The sequence below is a fragment of the Urocitellus parryii genome, chromosome 5 (assembly GCF_045843805.1).
Source record: "Urocitellus parryii isolate mUroPar1 chromosome 5, mUroPar1.hap1, whole genome shotgun sequence".
NCBI lineage: Eukaryota > Metazoa > Chordata > Mammalia > Rodentia > Sciuridae > Urocitellus > Urocitellus parryii.
Genome location: NC_135535.1, coordinates 110,147,253 through 110,163,616, shown reverse-complemented (window position 1 = coordinate 110,163,616; position 16,364 = coordinate 110,147,253). Strand labels below are relative to the sequence as shown.

General features: G+C 46.8%; 1 protein-coding gene across 2 annotated transcripts in view; it reads right to left on the bottom strand.

Moving 5' to 3' along the window:
- Cracr2a (calcium release activated channel regulator 2A) overlaps positions 1-15,177 on the bottom strand; it is a 73,529-nt gene extending 58,352 nt beyond the window's left edge. For both annotated transcript variants that reach the window (XM_026407272.2, XM_077799234.1), the window contains exons 1-3: positions 14,962-15,177; positions 5,445-5,556; positions 4,254-4,440 (exon numbers count right to left, since the gene is read on the bottom strand). In XM_026407272.2, coding sequence (XP_026263057.2) covers positions 4,254-4,440; positions 5,445-5,556; positions 14,962-15,177 — 515 coding nt within the window. The remainder of the gene's footprint in view (positions 1-4,253; positions 4,441-5,444; positions 5,557-14,961) is intronic.
- Between the last annotated feature and the right edge of the window lie 1,187 nt (positions 15,178-16,364).

Here is a 16,364-nt window from a genome sequence, read left to right as displayed (position 1 = left end):
CGGTGGTTAAGCACCCCTGAGTTCAATCTTCAGTACCAAAATTCAAATAAAATAAAATAAAACAGTAAAACAACTAGGGAGTAAAGTTGATACAATTACGCTATGTGCAAGTATGATCATATCACAATGCATTCCAGTTTTATATCCAACTATAGTGCACCAATTAAAAATAAATGAATGATAGTAGCTAACATTTATTGAGTGCTTGCTGTAGGCAAGATGCTTTTGCACATCGGCTCATGTTATCCTCATGGGAAGCCTGGGAAGCAGATGCTGCCGTCATTCCCATTTATAGATGCGGAAACAGAGAGAGGTGCAGTGTGCTGTGATCACCGTCATAGACGATGGAGTCGGGGACATGCTCTGGGTGGACATGACTCCAGCGATGGGCTCCTTTCCTACCTTGCTCTGCTGCTTCCACTCTCTGTGTCTGCCACAGTGGGCTAGAGGTGTGAGCACAGGCAGCAATGTACTCACAGCAAAAATGCCAAGGAGAAGCAAGGTGGCTGGGAGCCAGTGAAGGTGAGGAAAACTGCTCGGGAGCTAAAGGAACAAGCTTGTCACTTCCAGGAAGAATGGTCTTCACCACTGAGAGGTAAAGACATACCATCTGATGGATGGTAGAATGCAGTTGTCACTGTGGGGAAGGGAAGAGAATAGGCAGCACCCCTCTGGGGCCCTGTGGCATGTGAGTGACTGGCAGGCGAATAAAAGGGAAGGAGAAGTCTGAAGGATGTGGACGCACAGAGGGAAAGACAAGTGGACGGCTGGGAGACGTGGAGGCAGTCAGAGAGATGAGACGCAGAGTGACAGGCACAGAAGCACCCTCTAGAAATGGGCCTGCTAGAGCCTGAGCCCACCCAGCACAGCAGCAAAGACTCGTGGGGCTACACTGATCATCAAAGGGAGGACGAGGAGAGGAGCCACATTCCTGGGCCCTGCTCTCCTTCTCTGGACTAAAAAAATCTATGGCCGATGATTGAAATAAGTCAAACATAAATCTGATTTGCCCCCAACTGAGTTACAAAACCAATATGATTCTAGGGCAGCTATGACTATGTCCCTTCAGGACAAAGAATAAAATCCTTTGGGCCTATGTAACAAGCGCTATGTTTTAGAAACTTTCCTCAGAAGTGATATTTCGATTGGGCCATGTTAGAAATGTTCTTGGGGAACAGGTATAATTCTCTGCACCCAGCAGAGAAGAGGCCCTCTGAGAAATAAACCCACCTCTGGTTAGTGTCTGTTCATCTCTCTGCTCCCTTCCTCCCTCCATCCCATGCTTTTTCACTACCATTATTTCTTGCTTCCGTTCCATCCAAACATCTGCCTACTTACTGAGACCAGCCAGCCCGCCAGCCAGCCATCATGCATGCACCCATCCACCCACCCACCCATCTATCCGTGCACTCATCCATCCAACAGGGGTGTGTGGCAGAGGCATGGGGTGGTGCTGTCCTGTTGGTATACATCCAACTTCTGCCCAAACCCAGCCCTGGGTTTCAGTGTCACCTTCAGGGTTCCAAACTACCCTTAGTTATACCACATTCAATCTCATGCTTGAATATTTATCATCTATTACAAACCTGGCTCTGTACCAGATGATATGAAGGAGTCCAGGAGACAAGAGGAGGGGAGGTAAGGAGTCTCTCTGCTTCCCAGAATTCCATTTTCTCCATACAAACCATGTCGTGGGTGTCTACTTCATTGTATAGGCAAAATGTAGATGGCACAAAGGATTCAGAGACAAAGGGTCTCTGAGAGACACCCTGATGACCTTCCATCCTTGTGGAAGATTGAACCCCACTGGGGTATGAATGATTGTGAGCCTCCAAATTTCATATGCTGACATCCCAACCCTAAGTGATGTTATTAGAAGGTGAGGCTTTGTGGAGGTGATTAGGTCACGTAGGCAGAATCCTCATGAATAATGAAAGGCGCCTGAGTTTCTTTCTTTTTCACTATGGGAGGACATAGGGAGAAGACAGCTATCTATGAACCAGGAAAAGGGATCTTACCAGATATCAAATCTGTTGGCACCTTGATTTGGACTCCCTAGTCTCCAGAACTATGAGAAAATCAACCTCTGTTATTCAGAAGGCACCCATCTATGAGTGTTTGTTAATAGCAGCCTAAATGGATTAGGCACCCCTTCGTGAAGTACAAGCATTATAAAATGAAGGTCCACCTCGCTAGCCTAGGTCATCTGTTCACATCTTCCACGTTCCTATGGAGCCTGGGAGAGCAGCCAACTGGACTAAAAATGCCAATGAGATTTGCAGACCCACTGGCCACTCTTCCAGTGGTCTTTGAAATTCTTTTTAATGGCCATACCATATTTTCTGACTTTTGAGGAAAAATAAGCCAAAGCCCACAAATCACTGGGCCAATCAGACTGCCAAGGAAATTGGGGCACCTCTGGACACACTGAGGCTGCCCTTATGGAGGGAGATAGGCCTGCAGACCAGAAGGGTCCTGGGAGATGAATAAATCTATCTCTCTGCTTCCGGGACAACACAGAAACCATGATGCCTTTGGATATCCAAGCAGAACTTTTGAATACCTTTGAAGTCTTCACAGCCTCCTCTACTTCCTCTCAGGGGTCTCCCAGTCACGATCATTTCTGTCATGCTGCAGCACTTCCCTCAAATTCAGTGAGGATGGACTTTGCGGTCAGCACCAATTTTTCACAGACTACTCTTGAAACTTTCCCAGTGCCTTCTCTCCTCTGGAATATCTCATTTTAGCTCACTTCTGCTCAGACCTATGGCATAGGTCCCCAGAGTAACATCAGGTGAGTTCTGACGTGACAGTCCCCCTAGGAAAGTAGCTGCCCTGGAGGTGAAGAGCAGGTGGGGAGGCCCCTTTCTTTCATGACAGGGCCTTGGCTCAGCTCACCTGCACTGCGCTCTCCTGCCCCTCCTCCAGGAGGAGGCTTCACAGGGTCCCTGGCTGTGGCCTCTGGGCTCTGGTCTCTTGTCCTAGGGGAACCTGAATCAGATGTTTGACTAGTGAGCTTCCCCACAACCACCTGTGCCCTGCACTCCCCCTGCCCCCTCCATCTTCCACTGGCCTAGGCCCTGGCAGCCACTTCTGGGCTGCTGCTCCTGCCCCTGCTGCTGCTGTCAAGCTTTACTTCCTGTCCAGGGCTTCCTAGGAGGCTCCCTCCTAGGCCAATGCTGTTCCCCTCCCACCTGGCACACCTTAGCCATCCTTTCTCACCTCCAACACAGTCCACCAATCTGTTCACAAAAAATTTCACAGAGCTCTGGCCTACATAGTATGTGCAGGGCCCTTATCTCTTGCTCCCTTTTCTACCATGGTCCCTTTTCTTCCCAAGCTCAGGAAATACCAGCTCTAATCATTACGCTTTTCCCAGCCTGCAGGAAACCCACCCAACCCCAGACCTAGAAGCCAAAAATGGAAGGGATAAAGGCCACAGGGAAAGGGCCATGGTGTTTACATAATCTTCAGGCCCACTCTTTGGTTTCTCTCAGCTGCATCACACATTTTATTATTTTATCTTATCATATTGTGTCTTATTTTATCATATTTTTATTTTACTTTGAATGTCAGGGCTTAAGTCCATGTGTTTCCTCATTCAAAATTACTTTGTAGAATACAAATAAAAATTAGGGTATTGTATTATTTGAAGTTCCAGCCCTCTAATTTTTTTCAGTTGAGCTAATGATGATCCAGATGGTGGACTAATGAAACTGGTTAATTTCCCACCTGGTCTTCCTGACAAAATTTGATTTGCTCTGGGATACAGCATGCAGAGGCCTCCCCGTGAGAGGCCTTTGCCAGGCCCTCACCCAGCCAGTGGCTGAAGTGCACCGTAGACCTGGAGACCCAGGGTTGGCTCCATTGCAGGTAGGAATACTGGTGAGCTGACGTCAACAGGAAGCATTAGAGAAGAGTCAGTGTGAACCCTAAGGCCTGGCCTGGACCTCTGATGTGGGAGCACCCCTTGGAGGATGAGGCAGACCCAAGATTTGTGATGATAATGTACAGCAGGAAGGGAAAAGTGGAGAGGGCAGGAGAAAAGGAGAACAGGAATATTTGCCAAATTTTAAAAAATATAATGTAGAGACAGATCTGACTGTCAAAGGGCAGGATGTAAGAAGCAGGGAGCCTCGCTGGTCAACCATGGGGACTGTCACTGCAGGCTTAGCAAATACGAATTATTATTGGAGCAGATGAACAAATTCCTCCTAGGCTGGGCTCCATCCCAGGTCACCATTCCCACTTACTCTTCCAAAACTTTTTGGGCTCCTAGTTTGTCCATCAACCTCTGGAACTGATCAGCTTCTTCATCTTGGTCCATGTTGCCCAAATCTTCATCCCCTCGGAACTGGTACACCTTCTCCTCTTGGAGCTGGGCCACCTGTTCACCTGCATCCTCCTGACCTGGATTATTCTGGCTGAAGAAGAAGTGACCTGGGGGTACAGGGGACAAGCATCTCAATTAGACAATCCTCACCCAGGAAGGGCTTGGCTTTCTCTGTTGCCAGGAGTCATTTGAAGTTCATTTGAGAGAAACAAAAGGGAAAACCTCTGATAGCAAAGATCTGTGGGCATAACGCCCCAGACTTTGTGTCTTGTGTTTCCATAAGATTCTTCTTGATGCCAGACCCTGGGAAAGGCAGATGCCTGACAGGTGGGAGGACTCCTTTGTGGTTCTCAATCCTCTACAGTCTGGTTTAGAACACATTTGTTTGTTGATTTTTACTTTAAACAAAAATCTCTTTCCCTCTATTGCCCTCCAGCAGCCTGAAGACCCATGGTCCAGAGCATCATTCCTGTCATCCTCCCCAACCCTGCTCCCCTTCACAGGTGTGTGTCACTCTGCACACTCACACTGGATATAACAGAAATGTTGCTGGTTGGTTTTTCTGATCTGATAATGTGTCTGGGTTCATTATCCTTTTTGTGGATCTCAATTCTCCTTCTTGCTGGTTATTTTGAGAAGGACTGGTCTATTCAAATGCTCTAGGAATTTCTCTGATGGCTGGTATCCATCTGACTCAGCCACCCTCAAATTGAAATAATCCATATAGTAGTCCCATTTCTTTTCCTTTTCACTTTTTTTTTTTTTTTTGTATATCAAGGCAGAAAAAGAGGGGCTGAGACTCTCATCACAGCTCCCTCTTTATGCTAAGCTTTCCAGAGCTCCCCTCCATTCCCCTTGCCATTCTCAGTGGGAGGGGCCTGGGCAGGGACACTGGATGGGTAGTGGTGTAAGCAGTTGATGTGGGCATGTGAAAGAGGCCCCCAGTCATCTAGAATCTGGCAGCCTTGAGCTCTGCACCCCTGAGATGAGGATAGGAAAGCCCATACTGAATGGTCTGCAGATCTAGAGGGGAAAGAAATGCACTTTATGTAGCATTAGGCAGACTCACCTGGGGTGAGTCCTGGGACTCCTAGTACCTATCTAAACTTACTAAATCCAGTGGTGAACTCCTCCGGGGTCAGAAAGCCATTTCCATCAGCATCCAGGGCATCGAACACATCTTCCAGTTCCTCCAGGCTGAGGGGCAGCTCCTTGTGGAGCCTCTGAAAGCAATCCAGACCGCACTGGTTAATCTTTGACAGTCCTGGGGGCTGACCAGGACTGCAGGCCCTTCTGCCTAAAGTGTCTAGAGTCTGACTGTCCTACAAGAGCCAGGAGACAGCTGCTGTGTCCAGACTGCTTTCCAGTCTTCCTCCTCCCATGCCAGGGAGAACAGCTGCCACAGGTATAAAGCTACCAAATTTGTGGTGATATAAAGCTACCAAATTTTTGATGGTGGAGGGGGACTACCAGGGATTGAACTCAGGGGCACTTGACCTCTGAGCCACATCCCCAGCCCTATTCTGTATTTGTGTTTTATTTAGAGATAGGGTCTCACTGGGTTGCTTAGTGCCTCACTGTTGCTGAGGCTGGCTTTGAACTTGCGATCTTACTGCCTCAGCCTCCTGAACCATTGGGATTACAGGCATGCCTCACTGTGCCTGGCTCCAAACTGGCACTCTTAATATTTGTACAGGACCAAATATCTGTAGGAAGACACTTCCATGACATGGTGATATAAAGCTAAATTAGATAAGGAAAGTAAAGTATAGGACACAGCACGTGGTCTGTGAGAGAAGGCACTCAATTAAAGTGGGGAGGGAGGGGGGAAAGGAGCAAAGGAGGGAGTAAGGGAGGGAGGGAGACCAAAGACACAGAGAGAGTGACCCTCCATGGCCTGGAGGCACCTGGTAAGTGAATGGCAGAGTTAGGTTCTCCATCCTGGTCTTTCCCTCTACACAAACCTCTCTGCCATGCCGCCTCCCCAGGGAGCAGGTGCAGGTCACTCACTCTCAGAGGCCTTCTATGTTGAAGGCCCCTCATGCCCCAGTGCCCCAGTACCACTTTTGTAAGTTTCTGGATGCACACTTTGGTTCTCAGCTCTGAGGGGATGGGTTAGCTCCTCTTCCCTTTGAGTGGCCCATGCTCATTACCCCTAGTGTGTGTTCCACTCTGCTCCCCTATGGCTGACCCCTAATTCCTGGTATTAACTACCAATGGCTTAAGGTATCAACCCCCAAGAGTATTTATACTTTAAAGGGGGACAGAACAAGATGGTGTGAGGGGTCATAAAAAACACTGGACATGACCCCTGGGCTGAGTAGCCCTTGATGGCATGAGGAACAAGTGTCTGAGCTGTTGATGTTTCCTTCTGGCCTTCTGCCTGATGGGCAACAGCCCCAGGTCAAGGTTAATGTGCTTTATTGAAGCCAGTGTCCTCTCATGCCCTAATAATCTGTGTCCAAATGAGGACTCCCCAAGGAAGTTCATAATGTCTCAGCTGATCAACTACCCCTCTTCCTCCCAGTCACCCAAGGGGCAATTGCACAAAACTGCTCCCTTGAAAGTGACAGCTGAAGACAATGAACACAGAGCTTTATGGAAAGGAAGGTATATACTCACCTGAACAATAAAACAGAGCTGCAGGTGTGAAAGCCTGTAATATGGCTTGCAAGAACACTTGGCGAGATACTACAGCAATCTCCTAGCTGATAAGCCATGAAGTTTAATTTGACAGGTACACGCTTTACAGGAGACTAAGATGCATTACAAAGTGGGGAGAGAGAATGATGTGAAACCCATTTTGAAAAACTGAATTAAATATGTATGGGTTTTTCAAAAAAGAAAAGAGAATGAGAGGATGTGTAAAGATACTAGAAACGCATCTGCTCAGCATACAGCAGCATCTCTGGCTTAGCACAGTCTATAAACCAGCTGTCTCAAAAACCTCAGCAAGGGAACATGGGGTGAAGATGGAGTCAATTTTGCAAGCAGGAAGTTTATGAGCTCCACTTGAAACAAAAGGTATCACTGGAGCTCCTGGCAAAGGCAGATTCCAGTCCTTTCCATGGGATAAGCCTTCCTCCCTCCCCTTCTCAGCCTGAGGTTGCTGGATCTGATGGAAAATAGGGGATTTCATGTTATGCTGGACCTTGAAATATGCTGGAAAGAAAGTCCAGAGGTCTGTGGGACCTTCAAATGCCTTCCCCCCATACCTTGTCCCCTGCTAGCATGAACCAGGGAAACTCTTCCATACCTTATTTGGGCACATTCCTCAATCTAACAATACTTGGACCACAAATGCCCCAGATTATCTAATCCTAATCCCTCTTCTCTACATTACAAATCTGAACAATAAAACAGAGCTGCAGGTGTGAAAGCCTGTAACATGGCTTTTTTTTTTTTTTTTTTGGTATTGGGGATTAAACCCAGGGGCAAATTACCATTGAGTCACATCCCCAGCTTTTAAAAAATTGTTTAGAGACAGGGTCTTGCTCAACTACCAAAACTGGCCTTGAACTTGCAACGCTCTTGCCTCAGATTCCAAGTTGTTGGGATATGAGGCATGCGCCACCTGGCCATATCACACCTGGCCAACTTCCTCTCTCTACTGTAGGTGAAGATGGGGAGAGCTATGCTCTGTCTTCCAAGTAATTCCTCCTCTTGGCCTGGCAATTAATGCTGACTGCTTCTTTAGCCTTTTTTGTAAGATGTACTACAGCAGTTTCTTTAACCTTTTTTTGTTGGCTTTACTTGAAAAGTCTTTTAGTCTTAATAACCATAATTACCTCTTATTTATCTTTCTTCTCAGGGCCTGCAGAGCCATGTAAAATCAATTTATTCTGGTATGGTCCCCTGGGCACCTGGTGCTGTCTCCATTTTTAACGGAGATAAGTAGGGTGGAGGGGAACAAGATTATTTATTCCACTGCGCAATAGGCCCTGGAGGTTCTGAGATCCTCCGAAAGTGGCAGTGGAGACCAGAGCTGGGATAAAGAACTGATTTCTCATTCAGGGCCTAAGGAAAAGTCTAATGGTTTTCTAATGTCTAAATTCTTACCTCTGTGTCTGCTCTACACCTTTCCACCTACCAACCCACCACCACCACCACCATCAAGTTCAAGGTCTCTCTGGCCAAGCCCACCAGGAACTAGTCTTCTGTTTCACTTATCACATTTTGCACATAGCAATGGGAAGGTGTATTTGCCCTGGTCGCACTGCCCACAGCCCCAGGGGCTCTTGAGGCCTCCCTGACTCCTTGAAACCCCAAACTCCTTGAAACTCCTTTTTCATTCTCAGCTCCTGTGTCACTTCCTCAGTAAGACCTTTGCAGACATACAGACTCCCTGAGCTGCATTTCCCTTGTTTACAGTCTTATCTCAGTTTGCATTTTGTATACCCACAGATGCGATTAGCTAAATGTCCTCTCCTGTGGTGTGCTGAGAACAGGGATCTTGTTCATTTTTACTCACTGTTGTGTCCCCAGGGTCTAGTCCAATGCTGACAAATGTGAAGTATTTGGGTATATGTTGAACAAATGAGTAAATAACTGCATGACTAAGAGCGATGGCAGGAGATCCTGGTATCTTCGTATCTTCAGGGCGTTGGTCTAGACCTCACGTGCTCCAGATCCTGACTAGCCATGCCGCTGATTCTCAGCAAGGGCTTACAAAGTGAGACTTTCCAGGACCTGGTACAGGAAGTGAGCCTGCAGCAGCAGTACTGAGAGCTCTCCCGAGCCATGGCAAAATGATGGCTTTCCTCGTACTCCAGCCAGATCCCTGGACCTTCCTGGTCACCAGCCCAGGAACATGCCTCATGTGGCTTAAAGCATGTGGTTGCACAGCTTCAAACATGCTCAAGCAAAACTTCCATTAGAGAGAAAGCCAGAAGAGGTCCATGTTTATGATCTTCTGCCTTTGGGGGCATCCATAGCATTCTGTTCTGCCTTCCCTGGGGTATATAGCCCAGCTCCCATTCACCCTAGGGGGGATGGGAGGTTGGAGGAGGCAGCATCAACCTCTACCCTGCTCTGTACCTTGGTGTGCTTGGTTTGGGCTGCCTCACCTTGAGCTCTAAGGAATGGAGCCAGCTAGCTATAGAGTGAGACTTCTGAGGCTGTGAGTCCTCAAATTAACTTTTCCTCTTGGTATAGACCCAGGTTTCCCAACATCTGCATTCCTGACATCTGGGAATAGAAAATTCTTTGTTGTGGGGGCCAGTGGAAGGGAAGGAGGTGGGGGAGTGTCCTGTGCATTCTAGGTTATTCAGCACCTCCCTATCCTTTACCTACTAGATGCCAGTAGCAGCTCCTTCTCCAGTCATTTCAATCAAAACCATGTTTTCAGACATTGCCCGAGGTCCTCTGGGGAGGCAAAATCACTGCCACTCATGTAGACTGGACACAAACAAGAGTAGCAGCCACTGGGCAGGACTGGAAGGTGCCCTTTTTAGCAAAAATGCCCCTTTTTATCTCTGAGGCAGGACAGATGACTCACATCCAAAGTCACACTGGATGGTGTAGCCATTGTGGAAAATGGGATGATGTTTCCTCAAAAAGTTAAAAATAGAATTGGCAAATAATCCAGCATCCTAACCCCAAAGAATTGAAAGCAAGAACTTGAAGAGCTATTTGGACACCCATAGCCACAGCAGCTATTATGGTATGGATGTGATTTATCCCCCAAAAGCTCAGGTGTGAGATGATGCAAGAAGGTTCAGAAGAGAAATTATTGGGTTGTGAAGTCTTAACACAATCAGTGAATTAATCCTATGTGGTAACTGAAGATTGGTAGGGTGTGGCTGGAGGAGGTGGGCATTGGGGGTATGTCTTTGGGGTACATATTTGTATCTGGTGAGTAGATCATGTGAGCCACTTCCCTCTGCTATACTCTTTCACAGTGAGTCTCCTGCCTCACCTTGAGCCCTAAGGAATGGAGCCAGCTAGCTATAGAGTGAGACTTCTGAGGCTGTGAGTCCTCAAATAAACTTTTCCTCTACAATTGTTCTTGTTGGGTTATTTAGTCACAGAAGCTAAAAAGCTGATTAAAACAGCAGTGTTTTTCACAAACAGCCAAGGGGTGTAAGCATCCTGAGAGCCGACTAACAGATGTTTAAACTTCAAGTGGTACATACTTAACAGTGGGACATTCAGCCCTATAAAGGAAGGAAATTCTGACATGGGCTACAATGTGGATGAACTCTGAAGAGGCTAAGTGAAATAAACAGATGCAGAAGGACACAGGTCGGATGATTCCATAAAGAACAAGTACTTACTGTGGAGAAATTCCTGGAGACAGAGAATAGATAGTGATTGCAGGGGCTGGGGGAGGGATAGTGGGGACTTACTGTTTTGTCAGTACAGAGTTTCTGCTTTGCAAGATGGAAAGAGTTCTGGAGATTGATGGTAGTAATGGTTGCCCAACAATGTGAATGTACTTAATGCCATCAAACTGGTTAAAAATGGTTATGGTGGCAAATTTCATGTAATGCACATTTTAACACAACTTAAAAACATCACAGTGTGGAGAATACCAGGGACCAGGCTGAGATGTGGTACCCACACTGTGCATTTAGGGAGGGATCTCCAGGTCTCCGTGTTGCAGCTAAGTGCCCTACATGCATAAGCTCATTTAATTCTCCTCTAATGCTAGAAGGTAGCTATTAATAATTCACAGCTAAGGAACCATGGCCTGAGGGGTTAAGAGACATACAAATTCACATTACTAGTAAGCTTCCAATCTGAGATCACAACCCAAGTCAATTAACCACAAAAATCTTTTAAAGTTTTCAAGTTAAACTAAATCAGAAGTCAGCTAACTTCTTCTGTAATTAACTTAAATCAGAAGTCAGCTAACTTCTTGTGTAAAAAGCTAGATAAAATGCATCCATTCAGTCTTTGTCACTACTACTCAACTCGGCCACTATCTTGGGATCATGTAAATGGATGAGCACAGCTGTGTTCTAACAAAACTTTACTTATAGAAAAGGGTATTGGGTCAGATTTGGTTAGTCTGCCAACCTCTAAAGGATTCTTAGCCATTTGGCTTAGCCTGAATTCTAAGACAGTGTTATGGTTTGGACATGAGGTATCCCTTCAAAACTCCTGAGTTTATGCAGGAATATTCAGAGGTGAGCTGATTGGATTGTGAAAGCTGTAACCTAATCAATCCATTCTAGTTTGAATGGAGTGACAGGGTGGAAGCTACAGGCAGGTGCAGGATGGCTGGAGAAGGGGAGTCATTGTGGGTATGCCCGAGGGTGTATCCTCTGGGCCTTCTTTCCCTCTCTCTGCTTCCTGGTCCCCAGGAGGTGAGAAGATTTCCTCCACTGTGCCATTCGGCTTTCATGTTCTGCCTCATCTTGGGTCCAGGACAATGGACTCAGCTGTCTGTGTACTGAGATCTCTGAAACCAGGAGCCCCAAATAAACTTTCCCTTCTCTGAGCTGTTCTTGTGAGGTATCTTGGTCACAGGGACAGAAATCTGACTTAACACAGGGAGGTGGGTACCTGGTGTTGGTAGATAATCTTTTTAGACCTCTGAAAGCCAGAGAAATAGGGTTTTTGAGGCTCTCGGTTTTTTCAGAGAGCCTTTGGCCCCTCCTTTCCCCATCTTCCTCTGTGCAGAGGAGGAGTCCCTCAGCTCCTCCCCAGACCTCTCATGAGTGTCCTTGAGGCAGGACTGGTACTTGGGACCCTCTGTTTCTCTAAGGTACTGCGTCAGCACCAACCCTGAAAAGCAGCAATAACCCCATCTCTGCCTGGAGGAGTCTCCATGAAACCCGAGAGGTTCCTTGAGGAGGATGGTGTGACACCGAGGGCCCACTGGTGAGGCACAGGACTCTAAACTCCCATACCCCTGTTCATACAGGTCAGTGTCCATCACCTGCAGCCCTATACCAGAAGGTCCCCACGTGGAGCTCAAGCATCGGGCAGCTGGTGCTCCTACTCTCCACGTCACCCACCTCTGCTTCCTCCAGAGTTCCTTCAGGGGCCTCAATTTGAAAAATCTGCAGGACTCCTCCTTTGTTCTAGGTGCATACAGTATCCTTTCGGGCTAGCTACCTGCTGGTGGGCTCGGACCACTGTGGCAGTCTCCCCACCTTTTGGATAATTGCTAAGTTGATCTTGCCATCTGCAAAAAAAGGTGTTTTTTGTTTGTTTGTTTTTAAGAATGAGAAAAAAGGTAAAACACATCAAGGGAGGAGCTTAACTTACTTTCTCCTTTCTCAAAACAATTGCAGGCTCTGCAGAACCTTCTTCCAACTGTGCTTCTTCACCAGCTCCTGCGACCACTACTTTTCCCCTCCACTGAGCCCAGTCTCCCATGACAAATGTGAGCTCTCTCCTTTCCCTTCCCATGAGGCTGCACTGGGGATTGAAGGCAAAAAGGCAATGGAGGCCTGGCCCAAGGAATGGGAGTCATCCCAGGGAGTGGTCGCACCCAGAGAGCTACGTGGGGGGTGACAAGCCAAGATGCCTTAGAATCTGCCAGGACTAGCACGGACGGGGGATTCCCACAGGCAGCCATGGTCAACTCTGAGAAGGCTGAAGGCTGCTCTTCCTCATGTCTGTCTTCCCATCCTATCTGCCTCCTTGGGTGGCCAGAGGGATGGCGGTTCCATGACCTGCTTTGCTCTCCCTCCATCACACTTTGGCAGTCTGAAAGCTTCAAAGGCTCCATTGCCCGCAAATGGAGGAAAACCTTGAGAATTAAGTAGATAGTAGAAATAAATGGCTTGAGTGCAGCAGCCTGGGCTCCTTGGCTCCTCCATCTCCTTTTCCTCCCACCTGGATCAGGAGGGATGTGGAGAGGAAGGTAGCTGGGACTAATGTTTCTGATCACATCCCAAGTCGAATACAAATGATTTATCTATAAATGTATACTTGGCAGTTGAAATTCACTGAGTCTCTTCCATTCTCATTAAAGAGAGGGGTTCAATGAGAGTTAATGGGGAATGGATACCGAGAGTACTGAGCTAACAGCACACATGGCCCAGAGTTGATGCTCAATGCATGTGAATTCCTTTTCTTTTTTTCTAGCTGAGCTAGGCAGGCAGGGTCTGGCAGGACAGTACAGTGGCACTTGCCTAGCACTGCCTAGCGTGAGCAAGGCCTTGGGCTCCATCCCCAGCACCCCCGCCCCCCAAAAAGTTAAGCATGTCCATTAAAACCACCCTAACAAACACTTCTACTGTGGACCTGTGAATGACAATTATGAAGCTCCTAGGTAGAGGTTAGTCAAAGGGCTCCTTGAAATACCCCAAATCTGGCCTTCCATGTGGAGTGGGACTTGGGGAATCTGTTTCAGCAACAGAAACTTATTAAGGAGCTAGTTGCTGAAAACAAAGGGGTGCAGAGCTGGTGTTGCTCCCCAGGTCTCTTCCCTGGATGTGCATAATGGTGGGATGACCCTAGGAAATGCATGCAAACCCCATCCTGTGGGCCCAGGCAGAGGAAGAATCCAACACTTTATTTCATCTGGGTCACAAGCTCCTGCTGCGTAGCTCCCAGGGACGAGTGGAGATGGCATGATACTGATGAGTGTTCATATTTCATTGCCCAATTTTACTATATTCTGAAAATTTAGACTTAAACAAAACCTGACCATCATAGATTTTCCTCCTGACAGCACAGGCACACATCTTTTCCAAAAATGCTTTTAACAGAGCACACAAAGATGAGGTGAGGGCTAAGAGTTGCTTTCACAGTACTTGAGTGGGGCCTGTTTTATTTACTTCCAACTGGGTGACATCATCAGTAAGACAGTGAGAAGACATTGTGACAGTTAAGGTGGAAACTCACTAAACCAGAGCTTGGAAACTACACCCCTGAGCTGAACCTGGCTGTAACCTCTATTTCTATGGTCTATGAGAATAGTTTTTATAGTTTTTAAATGGCTGAAAAAGAAAGACCCAAAGAAGACTAACATTTGATGACATCATGAAATTATATAAAATTTGAATTCCAGTTCCATAAATAAAGAGTTTTGGGAACTCGGCATGCTCATCTATCTGTTTATACATTGTCTGTGGATGACTTCAGGCTGTAACCACCAAGTTGGTGAAGGTGAGAGAGACTACCCACCTACAAAACAGAAAACACTCGTTCTCTGGACCTTTATAAGAAGTTTGCTGAGCCCACCCTAGCAATGGTGTGCCCCTAGGCTCTGCCACAGGCTCTCCCTCCAGATGTGCTTTGAGAAGGTTGAGAGCAAAGGTGACATGATGCTCAGAAATGCCCTCTCCCAGCATGCTGCATTGGACACACGCAGCAGAGATGACTTCGTTGAAAACAACAGATCCATGCCTTTCTATCTCTACTCTCAGAAGGTTCTTCTCTGTGTCTTACTTAAGTCTCTTATGTTACTATCATCATTCCTCACAATCCTGGGGAGTTACTCAATCAGAGAAGGGAAACGACCCCCAGTCTGACCTCAGGTAAAGGACAGAAATAGAATGAATGCAGGAGGTCCGGGTCCCAGTACAGTTTGGACTGACCTTCCAGAACCGAATTGAGGTCTTTTCTGTTAAGGATGTCACCTTCTGTGGGGCAGTTCTAGCTCAGGACAAGAATTCCCAGGCTCCTGGGTGTTCCAGGTGGGCTGGCCCAGCTGGGACCCTTCTTACCTGCAAGTCCCTTCTGGCGATGAAGCCCTTGCCTTCGGCATCACAGGTCTGGAAAAATTCCTGCGACTTCCTCAGCATGGCCAGCTGGCCTGGCGCCTGCTTCTGGGTCTCCCTGCGCTCCAGGTGGTCCTGTGGACTCAAGCAGGCGCCGCTCCCATCCGGCTCCCCGCCAAGTCCCTGGGGTCTGCGGACCACTCTCTCACCAGGGGTAGCCATACGGATTGGCCAACTTCTCTTTCTTTTCCGAACCTAAGTATAAAGATGGGTGAGAGAAACAGGTGTGATGAGGACAGAGTGGGGCTGGAAAAGAACCAGAGGGGATGAGAGGGAGGCGCAGAGCCAGTCACTGGTGTGTCCTGACATCTCTTAGCAACCGCCTCTTAATTAACAGAAGCTCAGGATGCAGAAGAAGTGTGCCAGAATCGACAGCTAAGAGATCAGCTAGTCCAAAGGAGGGGAGGAGGCAAGAGAAGAGAAACAGGAATTTCCATGTTGGAAGGAGACGGGTAGAGGAAGCCTGAAAACAATTTCTCCTTATTTAAACAGCCACACAACAATTAAAACAGATCCTGATAAGCCAGCTGCCCTTTATTGTTTTCTTAGAGGCACACTTTATCATAGCCTCAATATATCCTTTTTTTTTCATGGAATTTTCACATCCCTCTGAGATGGATATTATTCACTCCCTTTTAGAATCCAGAATAAATCCATTTTACCAATATGAGAACACTGAGGATTGGAGAGGTTGAATGACTTGACCAACATCACACAGCAAGTTAATGCAAAAGCTAAGATTTCAATTGAAACTCATAAAACTTGTACAGTATTCCATCTTAATCTCACACTGTCCTAACTTCTCAGCACCATCATCAGGATGGAGCACTTCCCTCGTTCACATGCATTCTCTCCAACATCACTCACAATCAACAGGTTCTTGCTGAGCTCTTACCCAGTACTGCAGACCTCTGCCAGGATCATGAGCTCTGCAGTTCAAGTAGGGGAAAGTACAGCCTATCCTCAAGGAGCTTCATGCTGAACTGCACTTGCCAGGCCTTGGTGATACTCTAGCCTGTGTTCATCCAAAATAGAACCGAAGACTAACAAAGGAATATTATAAAAAAAACTTTATGCCAATAAAATTGGTAATTTGGCTAAGATGGGAAACTCCTTGAAAAACACACCAGAGATCAAAGTTCTCTCAAGAAGAAACAGAGACAAATGACCCTATTAAAGAAATTAAACTGATAGTTAAAAATATTCCTATAAGAAAACTTTAGGTCCAAAAGCTAAATTGAAAAATTCTACCAAATATTTAAAGAAGAACTTACACCAATTCTACCCAAGCTCTTCCAAAAAACTGATGTGTAGGAACTACTTTCTAAGAGTATACAAAGGCCAATATT